The sequence below is a fragment of the Sturnira hondurensis genome, unplaced genomic scaffold (assembly GCF_014824575.4).
Source record: "Sturnira hondurensis isolate 20B ecotype Veracruz unplaced genomic scaffold, ASM1482457v3 Scaffold0020119, whole genome shotgun sequence".
Classification (NCBI taxonomy): domain Eukaryota; kingdom Metazoa; phylum Chordata; class Mammalia; order Chiroptera; family Phyllostomidae; genus Sturnira; species Sturnira hondurensis.
In genome coordinates, this window is record NW_028092750.1 from 6182352 (window position 1) to 6201481 (window position 19130).

At 50.9% G+C, this 19130-nt stretch overlaps 2 protein-coding genes across 7 annotated transcripts in view; one reads left to right on the top strand and one right to left on the bottom strand.

The window, feature by feature from the left end:
- The window catches only part of CHERP (calcium homeostasis endoplasmic reticulum protein), a 19645-nt gene extending 14230 nt beyond the window's left edge, over window positions 1-5415 (top strand). For 2 of the 3 annotated variants that reach the window (XM_037028801.1, XM_037028803.1), the window contains exons 12-17: window positions 955-1088; window positions 2276-2362; window positions 2817-2966; window positions 3062-3178; window positions 3657-3751; window positions 4004-5415. In XM_037028801.1, the coding sequence (XP_036884696.1) occupies window positions 955-1088; window positions 2276-2362; window positions 2817-2966; window positions 3062-3178; window positions 3657-3751; window positions 4004-4197 (777 nt within the window). In that variant the 3' untranslated portion in view covers window positions 4198-5415. The remainder of the gene's footprint in view (window positions 1-954; window positions 1089-2275; window positions 2363-2816; window positions 2967-3061; window positions 3179-3656; window positions 3752-4003) is intronic. The other variant, XM_037028804.1, reaches the window with a different exon arrangement.
- On the bottom strand, window positions 2652-19074 carry CUNH19orf44 (chromosome unknown C19orf44 homolog). Of its 4 annotated transcripts, none has more exons than XM_037028805.1 (9): window positions 18961-19074; window positions 14833-15598; window positions 12782-13106; window positions 11313-11386; window positions 10247-10640; window positions 9363-9458; window positions 7839-8005; window positions 5930-6026; window positions 3157-3240 (listed from the first exon to the last, which is right to left on the bottom strand). In XM_037028805.1, exons 1-8 carry the CDS (start codon window positions 19020-19022, stop codon window positions 5937-5939), a joined length of 1974 nt encoding a protein of 657 aa, XP_036884700.1. In that variant the 5' UTR covers window positions 19023-19074; the 3' UTR covers window positions 3157-3240; window positions 5930-5936. The 4 variants fall into 4 exon arrangements, with proteins under 4 accessions (XP_036884703.1, XP_036884700.1, XP_036884702.1 ...); XM_037028807.1 differs by having other exon boundaries at window positions 18957-19010; XM_037028806.1 differs by lacking the exon at window positions 3157-3240 and adding an exon at window positions 5671-5756.
- Between the last annotated feature and the right edge of the window lie 56 nt (window positions 19075-19130).

A 19130-nucleotide genomic window follows, 5' to 3' on the forward strand; every position in this document is an offset into this window, starting at 1 on the left:
TGAAAAGTCCACAGGTGGAACCCACTTTCCAGAGGTTGCAAAAACAGTGCTTCCCAGACTACTTCCCTTCTCATTTCCTACTCTCCAGTGAACTTGACCAAGCCAGTGAGAATGTACCTGTGCCAGCAAGGCCCATGCCACTTTGCTCCCTCTGCACCTCCCATCCAGTGCTGCAAGTTTGGTGCCACTTGGAGCAGACTGGGTTGCGCGGGAGGCACGGGTCCTTGTGGTGCTGGGTCTTGGAAGCCACCCTGTCCAAGGGCTGATGACATAGGGATTTTTCAGAAAAGGGGCAGTCTGTGAGGTGTGCATTCAGGGAACTCGGATCTGCACAGGTGGGGTAGGGCATGTGAAAGGTAGGCTGAGCAAGGGGCTGGGGCTCTAGGGGCCCTGCTGGTCACTGACCCTTCCCATGCCCTCTGAGCCACCACAGATTACAATATGTAGAGAAGAGTCCACCAGGGCACAGGGAGAAGTAGAGGCAAAGGGGTGAATGAACAGTGAGCTGTTTCTGAGAAGGGGCTCCTGGGTCCAGCTGAAGCTGCTGTGGCTGTGGGAGGGCCTGCAAGGGAGGGGATGGGGCGTGGGGTAGGAAGTCAGGGTGTGGAGTGGTGTCTGCAGATAGGGCATCTGGGACTCACAGCCTGTCTGAATGAACCTGGGGCTTTCTGTCTCCTTAGCCTATGGCCACATCTTCTGTGGACATTTGCTGGAGGAAGAATTCTGTGGCTTTTATCAGCCTCAAGGGGGTACCCTCAGCCACCCTATTTAGGTTGTGGCAGAAGCCCTACAAGAGGGTGGGCCTTCCAAGAAGGGTAGGATGAGCACTTGAGTACCCAGGGCAACCTGAACACCAGTCTAGGGCCTGTCTCCTGCCCCCATGCCTGCAGCCTTCTGGATGGGCCTGATGGAGGCTCCAGCAAGGAGCAGTGACAACTGTGTTCTCCACTGCAGCTAGAAGATCACGAGTACAAGCCTTTGGACCCTAAAGACATTCGCCTTCCACCCCCCATGCCACCAAGTGAGAGGCTACTGGCGGCCGTGGAGGCCTTTTACAGCCCTCCTTCTCATGACAGGCCCAGGAACAGGTACGCGGCTTGGGGAGACCCAGTAGTGGGGCGGGTGATAGGAGGGGAATCTCTGTCCCTCCTCCCAGCCTGTCTTCTCTAACTTGGCCTCACAAGAAAGACTCATACCAGCCATGCTTGTGCCCATTGTGGTATGAGGCCCAGGTGAGAACTGTGATGTCTCTAAGAGAAATCGCCAGTTTGAGTTAAAGGGTCTGTCTCTCCCCTGGCCCCCCCTTTTTTAAAGATTCCATTTATGTCTAGAGAGAGGGGAAGGGAGGGAGAAAGAGGAGGAGAAAAATATCCATGTGACAGAGACATTGATCAGGTGCCTCTTGTGTGTACTCCAACCAGACACCTGGTCCCCAACCCGGGCATGTGCCCTGACCAGGAATTGAACCAGCGGCCTTTTTGCTTTGTGGAATGACACTCAACCAGCTGAGCCACACCAGTCAGGGCTGTACAGTGGCCCTTGAGGAGAGGCTTTCCTAGCTCTGGCTGGGTAACGTGGTTGGTTAGAGCATTGTACTGATAGACCAGGGTTGTGGGTTTGGTCCCCAGTTATACACTTAACAAGAAGTAACCGATGAATGCGTAAATAAGTGGAGTAACAAGTGGACATTTTTTTCAAATCAATAAATAAAAACGGAAAGAAAGGTTTTCCTACTTAAGATCTATCCATTAGAATAAGAACTTATCTCAGACGTGGCACATTTCAGAAGTGGCTCACTGCTGCACACCCGAGTTTTGTCACGACCTTTCAGGATACCCTTCTCCCATGGCCTCTTTGCCAGCCCAGCTGAAATGGCTTCCTATCCTGTGCCACGTGTATGTGTGCCCACCTAGGAGTCAGAGACCCTGGCCCCCAGCTTCAGTGTGACCACAGGCCCTAACCCACCTCAGCTCTTTCTTGAAACAGCAGCTTGGAAAGGCCGGGCACTGGGTAGAGCCAGCTTACAGCCCAGTCTCCCCACTTACCAGCAGGTGTCTGGCTTCAGCCTGCTTCTGTATTTGACAAAGGGTGCCACAGAAACAGCTGCCCAGATGCTGTCTGGGGTGGGGGCCATGCTCAGCATCCTGAGTGAAAGGGGGAGGCTGTACACCTCTGAAGGCCTGTGGTGGGTGGGGGGAGGCTTACTCCTGATGAGCTTCCCCAGTGCCCTGTGTTGGGGAGAGGGGTGGTTACATGGAGATTATCCATCTTACAGTGAAGGCTGGGAGCAGAATGGCCTCTATGAGTTCTTCAGAGCAAAAATGCGTGCCCGACGGCGCAAAGGCCAGGAAAAGAGGAACAGGTAAGGGTGTGCCTGCTAACCTGTGGAGTCATGGCCTTCCTGGCTGGATCTTGTCCTGAATTGCCTTAGAGTGAACCAGACACACTGTTCTGTCACATCCTAATGTGTCATAGCGTGCCCCAACACCTCATATCCTGCCCAAATATATTTTGTCACACGCCCCCAAACACAGGCAGAGGAAGCCAGGTCTGGCCCTTGCCTGGGTCTGGGGTCTGGCCCCTGTGACAGAGGCGCTGAGTGGGAGCTGTTCCCACAGGCCTGAGGTAGACTGAAAACACCAGCACGAGAAAAGGTTGCTATGGTCTGTATTCACCAAGCTGCTTAGGAACGCAGCATCCTGGTGTGAATGACATGGCCCTACCCTGATATGCACCCATAGGTTCCTCCCAGAATCGGGTGGGGGTGGCAGGCTCAGCTTGTGTGCCGGCTCCAGCTCAGCAGCCTTTCTCTGCAGCGGACCCTCACGGTCTCGGAGCCGATCCAAAAGCCGAGGACGTTCCTCCTCTCGCTCCAACTCGAGGTCCTCCAAGTCATCTGGCTCATACTCAAGGTCACGGTCACGTTCCTGCTCCCGTTCCCGCTCCTACTCCCGTTCCCGCTCCAGGTAGGCAGGTTCCACTTCTTGGGAATTGGGCCTGAGGCTTCTGCGTTGCTGTGGGGCTGACCCACAAAGCTCCCCCTTCTCCTCTTTCCCAACAGGAGCCGTAGCCGGTCCCGCTCCTCAAGAAGCCGCTCAAGGTCCCGCTCCCGCTCCAGGTCCAAGTCATACTCCCCAGGGAGGAGACGTCGGTCACGGTCCAGGAGCCCTACTCCGCCGTAAGATTTCTGTCTTAACTGTCCAGTGACCCGCTGGTAGCACTGGAACCTCTGAGGCTTTGCTGTGAATGTGAAACGTGTCATTAGAAGACATGCTCGCAGTGGCCTGTGCTGGGACAGCACCTCAGGGACACCCAAGCACTAATGCGGTGACATTGATGCCTCCTCATCTCACACTGTGGTCTTACCTTTTTGTGGTCACACTGTAAAGCCTGAGGCGGTGTCTGGGCTGTGTTTCTAACCGTTTTAAGGTTTGGTGTGCCCCACCCTTGCTGCCCAGTCGGGGGCAGGAGCCATCATCCTAGGGAGCTCCCTTACTTGGCTGGCGAAGAGGATGAAGAGCGGTGGGGACACAAGTGTGTGTCTGTCCTACACTGTGGCCGCTCGTACGGGCCACACCCTGTAACGTTCTAAAGAGTTTTCATTCCAATAAATGTACCAGCTCTTTTTTAAAAGACGTAACCTGTCTTAATTTTAGTTCTTCAGCTGGTCTGGGTTCTAATTCAGCACCTCCTATACCCGACTCCAGGCTTGGGGAAGAGAACAAAGGACATCAGATGCTGGTGAAAATGGGTAAGGTTCTGGGCTCAGGGTTGGGATGATGGAGCTGGAGGCAGTTCCGACTCACCACCGTGTGTTTGAAAAAGGGCAAGCCTGCAGGGTTCTGCTGGGTGTTCTTCGGTACTTTAATCAGCTTTGGGTTTACAAACAGCATTTGTGCATGTTGCTCACCTTCCCAAATGCATTGTTTAACTCTGTGTCAGAGAAAGGCACTAGATTACAGCTGTTGTGGGTTGTAACCACTCGCCCCTCTTTCTTCTTAAGGCTGGAGTGGATCTGGCGGCCTCGGCGTGAAAGAGCAAGGGATCCAGGACCCCATCAAGGGGGGGGACGTGCGGGATAAGTGGGACCAGTACAAGGGTGTGGGCGTGGCCCTGGACGACCCCTACGAGAACTACCGCAGGAACAAGAGCTACTCCTTCATCGCCCGCATGAAAGCCAGGGACGAGTGCAAGTAGGAGTGGTGAGGAGCCACACCAGCCGCCGGCAGCTTGGCCACTGGGGCCTTCCTGGCTTATTAGCTATGGAAGATGGTAGGGACAGCTCGGCTCTCACACTGCCTCCATCTTTGGAGAATGACAGAAGAGAAAGACAACCACAGCATGCCTAGTGATCAGTGCCATGCTCAACTGCGGGGAGGCACAGGCCCCACCTGCAAACCAGCTCTAATGTAGAAGTAAGACTCACATGAGAAATCACCCCAGACACATTCCCTGGACAGTGAAGCGAGATACATGAGCCCCTCTTCCCCGAACAAGAATCCTTGACACCTGAAGGAATGGATGTCTCACATCTCTATCACCAGATGTGAGTCTCCACTCAATTCAGCAGGTGTGTGTGGTGGCGGCCCTGGACGAGCACAGGAGCCCCCCAGACGAGGGGTGTGGTGGGCCAGTTCCACAGCCCGCACCTCCCACGTGTCGTGGCGACAAAGGTCGGGCCAGGCGCTAGCACTGCTCACTCTTTAAAAATAGAAAAACAAAACCTTGATTTGCAAAGTTGAACAGGGTTTTCATTTTTACTCCAAATGGTTTCGTTTAAAAAAAATATTGATCTAAGATGATCCCCAGTAAAATAATTTGAAACTTGATTCCTCCAAGACATACTGGCCCTTAGTTTAGTTGATTTTTTTTTTGTTGAAAGTTAGCCATTTGCCATTATCTCCAGAAACAGAAGGCTCTAAGGAGACGGATCTGAGGCATCTTCAGGTCACAGAATGACACCCATGGGGGACCTGTGACCTTAGTGTCTGCTTGTGTTTTTCACCTAAAGGAACCCCAACACCAGCACTTGTGTGCGATCACCACTCAGACCGACACGCCTCCTGCTCCATCACTTCCTCTTCCTACCCACCTCTCCAGCCACAAGGAGGTGAGGCCTGGAGGGAGCCATGGGGCGCCTGCACGGGCATTGGCTGTATTTGGCGCCTTGGGCAACGGGGTGCAGTGTCGTTTATTTGTACAGAAACATTTTTGAAAAATTCTTTTCAACAAGATGCAGAATCCTCTCCAACTTTTCAACCTGATGTGGTAAAATACTTGATTTTGTTCTAGGTTTCCTGTAGCTGTGTATTGTTTAACCGCATCTGATTCAGGATAAAGCATAAACACTCGCTGTTAACAATTTCTTGTGGGTTTTACTGTTTTGCCTTCAAATAAAGACTTTTTCATAAAGACCTTTTTCTGTGTGTTGGCCTCAGAAGTGTGCCCAGGTTCAGTAGGGAGGGAGGTGTGTCAGAGTGCGACTGCACTCTGTAGGCTTGGGTCCAAGGCTCTGCCAGTGCCTCATACCAGGGTCCCCAGCGTGGACCCCTGGCCCTGTGACCTTGCCAGCGAACAGTACTTCTTGTCCCCTCCTCCAACATACCTCAGCTCATTAGGAAGCCAGCACCTGGCCAGGTGGAGCCATTCCATGCAACCCCGCACAGGCTGGCGTCCTGTGTCACTGAGCACCTGGGTTCCATTTCTGCCAATCTGGTCCATCCTCTTTGGCACCCGTCACAGCAAGAAGGTGGGGTCTGAGAGGTGTCAACTACTCAGCTAGAAAAGGCTGCAGCTGGGATTCCTTCCACCCAGGTGAGTCCTTGGGCACCACCTGCCCCCTCCCACATTGAATGTCCCCTGGACACCACTGTGTCCTAGCTGGAGCACCAACCAGCTCATTAGATCAGACCCCCAAGTCTAGCCTCACCTGGTGCTCACAGCTCCTTCCGCTCCTTCAGCTCCTTCTTCAGCTCCTTCAGAGCATCCTGCATGGTCAGCCGGGCGGGCCTGTGGTGCCTGATGTACTGTGGGGCAGAGTACAGACAGGTGTGTCACCGCGACAGCCTCCGTTTACTGGGGCTTTGGGTGCAGAAGACAGTGCCTGTCCCAGCAGTTCCGGGTCAGGCCGGCAAAGGAGAAATGACAGGATGCCAAGTGATAATGCCTTGGAAACGAGAGAAGAGCCTGGCTTACTGGCCAAGTCAGAAAGGATGAGCGACTGGGCTCAGGAGGAAGAGCCTGGGTGCCACTGCCGGGAGGTGGGCCCAGAGCAGGCAGCGAGGAGCCATGCTGGGCTGCAGGCAGGCAACCTGGTCAGAGGGCTTCAGCCCGCGCCCAGTCAACTGATGGACGTCCAGCAGAGGCACAAACAGGACCTGCAGGGGTGCAATTGGCAAGGTCCAGAATGTGGGAAACTGTCAGACAGAGAACCTGTTTTCTTCAACAAATAAACTGCAAGAACACAAAAAAAGATGGAAGGGGGAGGCCTGTAGAGCAGTGGTTCTTACAGTGGATCCCCTGCAGCCAACACCTGAGTGGTCACCGCCCTGGGGGTCGGACGCTGCGCAGGGCTGAGACCACCACTCGGGTTAGGAGACTAGAAAGACAGAAGACGGTCGGTGTATGGATTGTGTCTGGGCCCTGATGGAAAAACAGGCACACAGCGTCCCAGTCTGATGAGACAAGTGGAAATCTGAACCCTGCATGTCCAAACACATTAAGAAAAGTTCATTGGGTTTGGTATGATAATGGTATTATGACTGTTTAAAAAGTCCTTATTTTTTAGAAACATACTGAAATACTGGTAAATGATAGAAATACAAAAGAGTTCATATAGCATGATGCCATTTCTATAAAGAAATAAAGATACCTATTACATTATAATAGTTTATATACTGTATGATATAGTATGTAATATATATTATCCATAATATAGTTCATATTTTACATAAGAAAAATGTAAAGAATGTATCAAGCTGGTAATAGTTATCTCTAACTATCAGAGGACTAGAGGATTTTATAAGTTAGTTATAAAATTAGAGGATTTTGTAAGTTAATATATCTCTGTAACAGCATTTTTTATAAAATAAAATATTTTGCCCTGGTTGGTATGGCTCAGTGGATTGAGTGCCGACCTGCAAACTGAGCAGTATCTGGTTCGATTCCCAGTCAGGGCACATACATACCTGGGTTGTGGGCTAGGTTCCCAGTTGGGGATGTGCAAGAGGCAACTGATATCTCCCTCCTTTCCCCCTCTCTAAAACTATATAAAACCTTTAAAACAATAAATAACAGCCCTGGCTGGTGTGGCTCAGTGGATTGAGTACCACCCTGCCAATCAAAGGGTCACTGGTTCAATTCCCAGTCAGGGCACATGCCTGGGTTGCAGGCCAGGTCCCGAGTAAGGGGTGTGCGGGTGGCAACCACACATCGATGTTTCTCTCCCTCTCTCCCTCGCTTCCCCTCTCTAAAAAAGTTAAGTCTTTAAAAAATAAAATAATATATTTTGTGTAACCAGACAAAAGTGAAGTTTTCAGAGGGAAAAAGAAGAATGTGACATCCCTTGAACTTTACCCCATGGGCCCGCCCCCAGCTGGGTGGTACTGGGGCAGAGTCTGCGGAGTGACAGCGCCTCTCACGGAGGTCACTCAGAGCTGCGCCGGCTGCAGCACCTGGGGAACTGGCTGTCATGCTCCCATTCCACACTGGCTCTTGTTGCGGACAAAGAAAGAACAGAAGGTGACTGGTCCCAAGCAGCCTTGGGCTGAGTGCTGTCCCCATGGTCAGAGCCGTGCCTGCCCTCCCTGTCCCCGGAAGGGTAGCTGTGCTGCAGTCACCTCTTTGGTCTCCTCCAGAGTGTGGTAGTGGAAAGAGTCTCCGTCCAGGGACTGCAGGAGGGACTCGTGCAGGTGCCGGCTGGCCTCGAGGAACTGCTGCGTCAGGCTCAGCTGCTGCTTCAGCATGTCGTTGAGTGCGACCACCGCCGGGCTGTAAGCTGTCAGGGCTGTCCCCGCACCAGCACCAACGCACTGAGTCACCGAGTGCCCTTCGGCCGGCGCCCTACCCGCGCCCCACCCGCGCCCCACCGGTGCCTTCATCCTGTCAGGAGCAGCTGCTTTGGGCCCCACCCCTTCGCTGTGTCTGGATACTTTCCAGAAGTGATGCTACCCTGGGAAGTAGTGAAGGCCTCGCTTACTCAATGTCTGTCTCTACTAAATCAACTGCCTTCTACTGACATGTCTAGACTGCTCAGCTCTCAGCAGAAACGGAAGTCTTGACTTCCGCATCCAACACAAAGAAAGGTTAGTGAATTCACACTCAAAAAGTGCAATCGTACAATGTGAATCTATGACTATTGAACTGTCCACTTAAAAATGAGAAAGAGGGTAAATTTGCCATTTGACATGCCTTTTTAAGCACATAAAGTAAAAATTAAAAAATTAACTAAATAAAAATACAATTAGAAATAAAAACTGCAAGTATTAAAAATTATCATTATTGCCCTAACTGGTGTGGCTCAGTGCTCTGGGCATTGTCCTGCAAACCAAAAGGTTGCTGGTTCGATTCCCTGTCAGGCAACGTGCCTGGGTTATGGGCCAGATTCCCTGGTATGGGGCGCACAAGAGGCAACCACATATTGATGTTTCTCTCCCTCTCTGCCTCCCTTCCCCACTCTCCAAAAATAAATAATTAAAATATTTTTAAAAATTATTATTAAAACTATATAGTAACATGGGAAAATCTTCAAGGGTAGTTAAGTTTTTAAAAATCTTTTAAACATAAACTTTTCTTTTGTTATAATCAGTATATTTTAATATCTTCATCTTTTAAAAATGTTAAGAAAATTAAAGTGAGAAAAAAGCAGCAGGTGCTTGCTGGTGCCATGAGAGCCATCAGTGGCCCCACGGGGACCTGGCAGAGCCAGGCCTCCCCAAGCCCCATAGCCACCCCAGACTCAGCCAAGAGGCCCGGGCCCTGCCCACCTGGCTGGCAGCCTCGAAGTACTGGGTGAGTGTCTTCAGAGGAAAAACAAATACGGCTTCCAGATAAAAACGCTCAAAGGGTAACACACAAAATAAAAATAGCCTTGTTGTATGGAGGGGCCTAGGGGTGTGTTACTTATAACCTTTCTCCTTTGTCCAACATTGGTGTCCTTTGTTAAGACAGACCAAAGCTTCTTGGACACTCGGTCTACTGTCCAGGATCCTAGAAACTGGCAGCTACCTGTAGCTGTGACAATCCCTGCCAACGTATTCCCCAAACCCAGTGCTAAAGGAGGCATCGCATGCCCAAGGGTGGGTTTGAATTTGCAGGTAAAATGCATCCACTTCACTGCAAGGTCCCCAGAGTTGGGCTATTACCTTCTATTGCATCTGTGCTGACCACATGACTAGCGATGGGCGCAGGGTCCACGTAGGCACCTCCCAGGGCTGGCCCAGTGGTCGCCATGCCTGCCACTGCCCCAAGGACAAACAGAGGGTGAGTGGCAGGATCTGGGGCAATGACTATTGTGTGGCTAAGTCCCCCCCCAACCGCCAATCTAAATGAACCAACCAGCCCCTTGCACAGTCCAGGGTGTCTTCTGGATAAGACAAGAGTGCAAGACAATGTTTAAAGAAAAGGAAACTTTCTGTTCAGAAGGGCCAGAGCTGACACTGGGGATAAGATAAATGTCTGGAAAGCCCCACTGGTGGGCGCCCTGCACCTCGGAAGGGAATCCACCCCACACACTGAACGGAGACGACCAGCGAGACTGGCAACGCAGCAGCCCTCAGAGACCCTGCACTGGGCCCATGAGCCACTTGTAGTTGCTCTGTCCCAGAAGTCGCTTCTGTCCCAGTGCTGTCCCCAGGCTTCCTGACATTTGGTGGGGCTGTCCTGGGCACTGCGTTATGCTGAGCAGCATTCCTGGCCTCCACCCACTAGACTGTCACCTAGCTGTCACAGCCAAAAATGGCGCCAGGCCTTGCCAGTGTCCCCTGGGTCCAGAATCACTCACTGAGAACCACTGCCTTAGTCTTCAATTCTGGGTTCTTCCATAATGCGTGAGGGCTCGGAAGGAAACACCCACGGCAGCTGCCCAGGCACCAAGGTCCCCCCATCTAGCTAATGACAGCAACCAGCCCTCCAAACCCTAGAGCTCCTTGTCACACTCCCGAGGACACCCGCAGCACACACCCTGAGTGCCTGTCACTGCTGCCACGGCCTGTATCGCCCTCCTTGGGCTCTCAGGCCACATGCTCACCCGTCGTCCACTGGTAGGTGAAGGCAGGGTCAGGGGTCTGCACAGCCTTCTCCTTCACCAGGACTCTTATAACATCGGGGGCCCACTTTTTCTGAGACACTGATGTGGGTGGGGTATGGTCTGTCCTCAGGCTCACAGAGTGTTCAGACAAAGAAGCCAGGGTCCTGTCCAGAGATTCCTCAGAATGAGTCGTTGACTCTGATGCTGTCAGACTTGGAGATTTCTCAAAATCTTCCGAATAAGCGAGGCTCCCCATGCTGGCTGTAGGCCCCTCAGGTGTTGGCCCAGCAGAGGGGGCCGACGGCTCACTCAGGTGCTCCGAGACCTCGCTGCCAGTCGGGGGATCCCAGGTCCAGGGGTTTTTGCAGGATGCCTTTTCCCTCTTACCTCCTTTCTGAAATGAAAGACAGCAGAGATGACGGGGAAGTGTTCCCGAATGATGAACATGCTCCAAATACCACTGCCTTGGAATGGGGTGCAGGGTGCCCCTGGGGGCCCGGCAGGCGAGGGCCCGCACAGACCAGTCATTAGATTGGGACAGGTGGAGTATTTGAGCAGAACACCTGAAACGCTTCAGCAGGGGCTGCTGCACTTAAGACCCGAGACTCATACCCGTGGCCCGAGTATGAGGCGAGCCACGAGTGAAATCTGTTAAGGTGTCATTACTGTGCATTATGAAAGCGTGCCTCTGACGGGGAGGTGGTCACTAACATGGAAGAATCACGGAGGGACACTGGAGCACGTCAGGCAGCTGTTGCTGTGGGGGCATTCAGTGGGACCCCTTTGTCTGCTGTGTGAGGTGCCTTCACCCTGCTGTCACCGCAGCAGGGCCTCCCCGGTGGCACTTGACATCTGAGGCCTGAATGTTCTTCGCAGGACACTGGGCAGCCTCCAGCCCAGCCGCCACCAACTCAATGCCAGCAGCACACCCCACCCCAGTCACGGCAACCGAAATGTCTCCAAGTATCCCCTGGAGACACCATCACCTCTGACCCAAATGAAGTGTAACCGTCGCAGGCCTTTCTATACAGTGGCTCATAGTGAAAAATCAGATCTCTGTACTTACTGTCTGTTCCAGGTCCGAGTTGTCACTGACAGCTGGAGTCAAGTCATCCAGGGATAAGATGTTTATTCTAAAATCTGTAATTAAGAATGCAACATGACAATGTTTACTCACCCATTTAGTTTATAGGTGTGTGCCACCATGCTGTAGACTAAGCACTAAGGACGGGGAGAAAAGGAAACACACCACCCTGCATTTAGTAAGGAGTCCGGAGGCCTGCATGCTTTCTCTCTGAAGAGTTAGAAAGGAAGTCTTTGTAGGCCACACTGTTTCTGTCCCAACTAGTCGGGTCTCTCCTTATGGTGTGAAAGCCACCATGGCCCAGGCGTAAACAAATGAGTGTGGCTGTGTTGTCAAAATTATTTATAAAAACAAACACTGGGCCTCCCGGGCCCTGGTTCAGACCGATGAGTAGACGAATGCAGTGCAGTGAGGGACGTGTGGTGACTGGAGAGCTCAAAGTAGGACTGGTGAGAGGGACACACCAGCCTCTCCGGGGTACGGGAAGAAGGCTGCGGGGCCGAGGGGAGCGGCCCCTCAGGCAGATGCAATACGAGGCCTGATGCATCCCACGTTCTCCTTTAAAGCAAGGTAAGAACACGGGAGCCAGTACTGAATGAGCATTTTGGCGTGCCATCTGGCCCGTCACCATGGCCTGACGATGTAGGTGCTAAGGAGCATTAGCAGGGTGCCCTGGGCAGGAAGCAAGAGCTGGAGGTGGGAGAGAGAAGCTTGAGCTGCCTGTTCTCTCTGAGAGGGACAGCTGAGGGGCTGCACCCTATGCCCTTTGCCGCCCACCCAGCGTAAAACCAGACCCACTCCAGCCCAAGGGCCTCTGACACTGACTGTTATCACAAGTCACACAGCAGGGAGGTCCAAAGGTGCATTCATGGACCAAACCCCTGCACTAGGCCGACCCTGCCAGCTGGGGTGAAGGCCCCTGGGGAGGCTGTGGACCCGAGCATGTGGAATAGTGTTGGCACTGGCTGAGAGTGACATTCCTGTCACAGCAGCTCCCCCTTAGATGCACGTGCTCACCATGCGGTGGGGCCAGCTGCAGAACTTCACATGCATCATCTCACTGACCTGGCTCAGCCCCACTTTACAAATGAGGAAACTGAGGCGCAGAAAGGCCAAGACTGCACGGCCAATAACCAGCAGGGCCAGGATGTCCACCCAAGGTATGTCAGCCCCCAAATTCAAACTTGAACTCACCACCCGCTGCCTCCCTCCCTGGAGGCTGCATCTGGGTGGGGGAGGGCGGGGTCTGGCCACCAGTACAGGCCCCTCCGGGCCAGCATGGGGCCAGACTGGTGAGGACACCCACTTCACCTCACCTCCTTCATGACGAGGCATTCTCATATCCACAGCCTAAACCCTGTCCCACTGAGCTCTCCGGCTCTAACCTGGACAGGTGGCAGCCTTCTCCCCCCACCCCGCCACAGTGGCACCCTTGCCCGGCTGTGGGTTACCATTTAGGCCGCTGTCGGAAGCTTCCAAGAGCAGCTCCTGTCCAGGCTCAGCCTCGCTCCTTACACGAGAGGATGAGAGCCTGCCTCGTGCCATCCTCGGGGACACTGACTTGGACACAGCACTGGCGGTGGAAAGTGATGACACCACGCTGAGTGCCATACCCCCTGGAATGGCAGTCTGTGGGGAGCGGACTCTGGAGCACGCGGTGCCAAGGGTCCCATTTGCAGAGTGGAAGGTCGGTGGATGTGATGTCCTGAGTGGCTTAGGGCTGGAAAGTTCCTTACTGGGTAGTGAAAGGAGTTTTGGTAGAGTTGGGATCTGATCCTACTTTGGCGGAAATTAAAGAAACAGAATTAGCAAGCATGTGATAAATAAGTCCTTATTGTTCGACAAAGCAGCTAGTAGGGTGCAAGAGACCACAGCTTCCTGGGTCAGATGTCCGTCCCTCAGTGGCACTTCCTCTCCTCTCCCCTCATTTCTGGAAGTCAAGGTACAACACTTAGACAAGGTAGTGCTAGAATTAGAAATACCCCACGAATAATTAGAAATGTTGCTTTGCTTCCAAATACATGTTGTTAATTACACATTTCTAAATGAAGGCTCCTGAGTACATGATCTATGACAGCTCAGACCTTCGACAGAACCAAAATGAATGTGCAGAGGGTTTCCCCATAAAACTCAGCCTTCCCAATATTTAGCATTGACTAGGAAGGCTATTATCAAAAAACAGAAAATAAGTGCTGGAGAGAATGTGGAGAAACTGGAGCTCTCACATACTGCTGGTGGGAGGTAAAATGGTGCAGCCACTGTGGAAGACAGTTTGGTCCTCAATAAATTACACATAAAATTACCACGGGACCCACTAATTCTATTCTGAGGAATATACCCAAAAGAACTGAAAACAGAGACTCAGACATGTGGATAAAAATGCTCACAGCAGCAGCATTCGCAATGCCCAAAAGGGCAACCCAAATGCCCATCAGTAGATCAACGGAAAAGTAAGCTGTGGCCCATCCACATGGTAGACTGTCAGCCTGCTGTGAAAAGGAGCAAAGCACCGACACACAATACATTGTAGACGACCCTGGAAAACAACATGCTGGGTGAGAGAAGCCAGACACAAAAGGCTACATGTTGTCTGATGTCATTTATATCAAACGCCCAGAACAGGCAACTTCATACTGACAAGAAGCAGATTAGTGGAGGCCTGAGGCTGGAGGAGTGACTAATGGCTACAGAGACTGCTTTGGGGGTAATAAAAACGCTCTGGAACTAGATAGAGGTGGAGGTTACAAAACATCCTGAAAGTACTACTGGTAAATGCCACTGAGCACTTCATTTGAAAATAATTTTAGGTGAATTTCATCTTAGTAAAAAAATGGAAATACAGCCTTCCCAATGAATGATTCCGGTGCGGTACAAATGACAAGGAGGCGTGGCTTGCCTGTGGCACTAATTGCTGCTGGTGTTCAATCAGTTGTGCACAGAGTGACTGTGGTGTACACAGTCACGATGGTGCAAAACTGCCTGAAGTGCCCCAAATTCTGTCCCCTGCAGAGCAGGCTTGCACTACGTGGCTGAAACCCAAGCTTTCCTCACCAAACCCTTTTTTCAGGTGGCTTCTGGGTAATGGCTGCCATCAAAAGTCTTTAGCGCTATGGCCCTGGCTGGTGTGGCTCAGTGGATTGGGTGACGGCCTGCGAAACAGAGGGTCACTGGTTCAATTACCTGTCAGGCAACATGCCTGGGTTATGGGCCAGGTTCCCAGGTGTGGGGAGCACGAGAGACAACCACACACTGATGTTCCTCTCCTTCTCTTTCTCCCACCCCTCCCCTCTGTCTAAAAATAAATAAATAAATAAAATCTTATTTAAAAAAAGTCTTGCCCTGGCTGGGCTGGTGTGGCTCAGTGGGTTGAGTTCCCTCCCTTCCCCTCTGTCTAAAATTAAATAAACAACAACAAAGAAAACTTAAAAAAAAATCTGTACTACTCTGACATAAAGGTACAAATGCAAAGGCTTTGCTGAAAACAAATACACGCAACCTTTACCGAGAATAGTTGTATTTGTTCTTTTTCACTGTCTCTGGTGCGGGTGAAATTCTGATTTGTGCATGTTTCTTTTTCTCTAAAAGATTCCATCAAGCTTCCCAGTAACACCTTCATTTCCTCTTCATCACTGTCTGGAGAATCCAATTTTCTAGTAGGTTCTTTCTCTTTGGGTATTGAAAAGTTCCTCTCTTTCTCAAAATGGGCTTCAGGGGATAGCTTTTCAACAGGTGGCTCTCTCTTCTTCAGAAACCTACTGACCTTCCCACGAGGCGTGCTGCTCTCGGCGACAGAAACCTCACAGGTCTGCTTCTGGGAGGTCTTGTGTGTGGCCTGCGAAGACAGTTCAGCCGTACTCCTGGGGGGCATTTTGTCTGCTCCCCGGGGAAGGCTGTCGTCAGAGGTCTTTGAGTTGGATTCCACATCAGACAAGTTCATCTGCACCTTCCGATTCATGATCTTGGACTCGATCTGGGCCAGCTTCCTGAGCGCAGCGCTGGTCCTGAGTTTTGAGGCAGTGCTCGGGGGCCTACCCGAGGAATTCGAGGGCCCACTCACCAGGCCAGCATCCTCTTTCAGGAATAAGTATTTTTCACCGACAGTCTGGCTTCTTTTTAGAAATCTGCTATGACCAGGAGCTCTTTTGGTAAGATTCCTATCGACTTTCAAGTTTCTGATTTTTTCCATCTTTGAATCTTCTAAGGGAATGTCATTGAAATCACCAAAGATATCATGCATGGAATGGCTAGTTTTTCTCGTTGAAGCCATCCTAGGAAGGAGAGAAAGAAAACTTTTAATAAGAATACCTGGTGTTCATACAGTTCATTCAAATCTCTGTGTCTCCCACCACCCCAGGAGAGATCACCCCAGGAGAGATCAAATCCCCCTTTACAGTCTGGCCAATCAGAGCCTTCCCTTCAAGCCTAATGATGACAAGGGAAAGGGTCAGACACTTGGTACCACTTAATGAATTTCCACCTAATGCCAGGTCTTAAGTGAGGTGTTGCATATGAAACACAAGAGGCAGCACTTCCCAGGCTCCAGCAGTATGCCCAGCCCCTCTGCTCAGAGCTGCATCATCTCAGGCAACCCTGTGAGTCAGTTATTGTCGCCCCCTTTTCATACAGGAAGTGGAGGAAATAAAAGCCCCCACAGGTCCTGGCTGGTGTGGCTCAGTGGAATAAGCGCCGGACTGCGAAGCAAAGGGTCGCTAGTTTGATTCCCAGTCAGGGCACACACCTGGGTTGCAGTCCAGGTCCCCAGTAGGGGGCGCATGAGAGGCAACCACACATTGATCTTTCTCTGCTCTTTCTCCCTTCTGTCCCCTCTCTCTAAAAATAAATAAATAAAATATTTTTTAAAAGCCCCCACAGTTTAGGTCACTAACCAAGATCACTTAGCCGGTGAGCACCTGACCCAAATTCAAAGCTCAGGTCCAATTCCAAAAACCCCACTCTTCCTAACTGGGCTCCACTGACTCGCAAGTTGTTCTCTTCCACTCTAAGAGAGCATCGATTCCCAGGTCCCCACAAGTCGGGGCTCCTCTTTTATCTAAGTGTCCTCAGCTCTCAAACAAAGAGCTGTTAAAACACAGTCTATGTATCTGGGCTTCCCAGAAGAATTTATTTCACTTAAAGGGTGAGAACCACTGCCCTGGAAGGAGTGGAAGGCTATGGACATAGAGAGCACCTCCCGCCAGAGGTCAGCCATGTGTTGGCGTACATTTTTCCGGGGGGAGGGTTGTCATCATGTTCTGAGTTCCTACACATCCCCGAAGAACAGGCACAACCCTCTGCAAGATTTACAAAGGTTTCAAAAGATTTTAGAGATCTAAAAAGATAGAGAAATATAGTGTGGGTGGGTGTATACTTGCTGAAGCCCTTGAGTGAGAAACTCAGCATCAGCAATGAAAACCTGAACTTCATAGATCCCGTGAGCTGGCAATTCCACATTTGGAAATCTACCTATAATTATGTTCTCAAATGCTCACAGAGACATACCAAGGAACGTTACGGCAGCACTGTTTATGCTCATCAAAGACCCAAACCCATCTATAGAGCCCTGGGAGAGGCCAGGAGACGGCATTCTGACGGGGGAACATTACATAGCTACTAAGAGGAACGAGGCGGATCTCCGTGCACAGTAACGTCTCCAGCAATAACAACACCTGAGGCAGAAAAGACACATGGATCTGCACACTGTCTCCATACAGCACTGAAACAACGTCAATAGCTATCTTTTTTCAACAATTTTTTCTTAATCCTCACCCCAGGATATGTTTATTGATTTTAGAGGGAGAGAGAGGAAAAGAGAGTCAGGGAGAGAAACATCAATCAGTTGCCTTCCATCCACACCCTAACCCCCAATGGGGGATCCAATCTGCAAATGAGGTACCTGCCCTGACCAGGAATCAAGCCCTCAACGTTCTGGCGTAAGGGACAACCAACTGAGCCACCTGGCCAGAGCTCAACAGCTACCTTTATTAATATTTTTGTAGCTGAGGCTCAGGAGATGGCTTAGCCCAGGCCATTCTGTGGTCAGAGGGGATGCCCTACCTCCAGGCCAGGTTTTCTTTTCCCTGAGTTTAAAAATAAACCAATGAAAAACAGTTAAATGGCAAATTTTATGTTATGTACATGTTACCACAACTAAAACAGACATATTCAAAAGACACACAATTAGGACTGGCTGGGTGGGTTGGTTGGTTAGGGCATCCTCTGGATGTGCCAAGGTTGTGGGTTCGATCCCCAGTCGGGTGGGTGTAGAATCTATCAGTGAGTGCATGGATGGGTGGAACAACAAATCGATGTTTCCCTCTCTCTCTCTCTAAGAAAACAATTAAAATGTTTAAATAATTATAAAATACACACAGTTAAAAATCAATCAAGCCCTGGCTGGTGTAGCTCAGTGGATTGAGCGCGGGCCTGCGAACCAGAGGATCGCGGTTGGATTCCCAGTCAGGGCACATGCCTGGGTTGCAGACTGGTTCCCTGCAGGCCAACTCCCAGCAGGGGATGCACGAAAGGCAACCATACATTGATGTTTCTCTCCCTCTCCTTCCCCTCTAAAGATAAATAAATAAATAAAATCTAAAAAAAAAACATTAAAAAAAATCAATCAATAGGCAAAGGTCATGAACAGACATTTCTCCAAACAGGATACACAAATCTTAAAATAAAAAAAGCCCAAGAAAAAATGTTCCACATCCCTAGCCATTAGGGTAATGGAAATCAAAACAATCATGAGACCCCACTTCACACCTACTAGGGCGGCTATAACCAAAAAATACAGAAGAAACCCTTGCTCACTTAGAGTGAAGAAACTGAAACCCTCATGCACTGTTGGGAGGGGAAGCGAGTGCAGTCAACCAATTTAGAATAGTCTGGTAGTTCCTCAAAAAGCTAGCCACGGTTACCAAACGATCCAGCAATTCCACTCCACGTAGCCCAAGATACATGAGATGCATGCACATATTCATGAATTATTATCCATAACAGACAAAAAATGAAAACAATCTGAATGTCCATTAATTAGAGAAGGGGTAAGTACTGAAGTCCAAACAATGAAATACAGTTCAGCAATAAGAAAGAGCAACTACCAACACACAGAATAGCATACACCTCAAACACGTTAAACTAAGTACAAGTAGCCGAATGCAAAATACCACACACTGTATGATTCCGTTTATACGGACTGGCCAGAAAAGTAAAATCTATAGAATCAGAAAGTGCACCAACGGTGGCCTGGGGCTGGGAGCGGACGCGGGGATGGACTGCAAAGGGACAAGAGGGATCTACCACCTCGGAGTGGTGCGAAGTTTTCTACAGCCGGATAGTGGTGATGGCTGCAACACTTTGTAAGTTTACTAAAAATAATGGAGTTGTACACTTAAAAGGCATGAACTATATGGTATGTAAGTGAATCCTCGATAAAACTGTAAAAACAAGCAATCAAATTGAAAACACTGCCGCCCCGCAGACCACCAGGGTCTTTCTCCAAGGCTGGAGCGACCCACGTCGGTCCACGCTCCCAAATGGATCCAGCCAGGCAAACTAGAGCGAGCCGCGCGGAGAGGGGTTGCCCTCCCCCCGCCCTGCCAGCGCAGCTCCAGAGCATGCCTCGTTCACCTACACCTCTTCTCCCTGGCCCCGGCGCTGCCCCGTCAGCCTGCAACCTCCTCTCACGATGTCCATCCGCGGAGGCCGAAGCAGCTCTCCGCCTGGCAATCAGACTCGAGAGGACCGTTGCCCCTGGCAACCGCGCCTGGACGGAAAAGACTACATTTCCCGGCGAGCCCCGCG

Excerpts from the sequence above, each read along its gene's own strand:
- CUNH19orf44 (XM_037028805.1), bottom strand. The coding sequence starts at position 19,022 with ATGGACATCGTGAGAGGAGGTTGCAGGCTGACGGGGCAGCGCCGGGGC. Across the intron at positions 15,599-18,960 it reads CGGGGCCAGGGAGAAGAGGT|GATGGCTTCAACGAGAAAAA; the intron begins GTAGGTGAACGA and ends TCTCCTTCCTAG. Across the intron at positions 6,027-7,838 it reads CTCTGGAGGAGACCAAAGAG|TACATCAGGCACCACAGGCC; the intron begins GTGACTGCAGCA and ends TCTGCCCCACAG.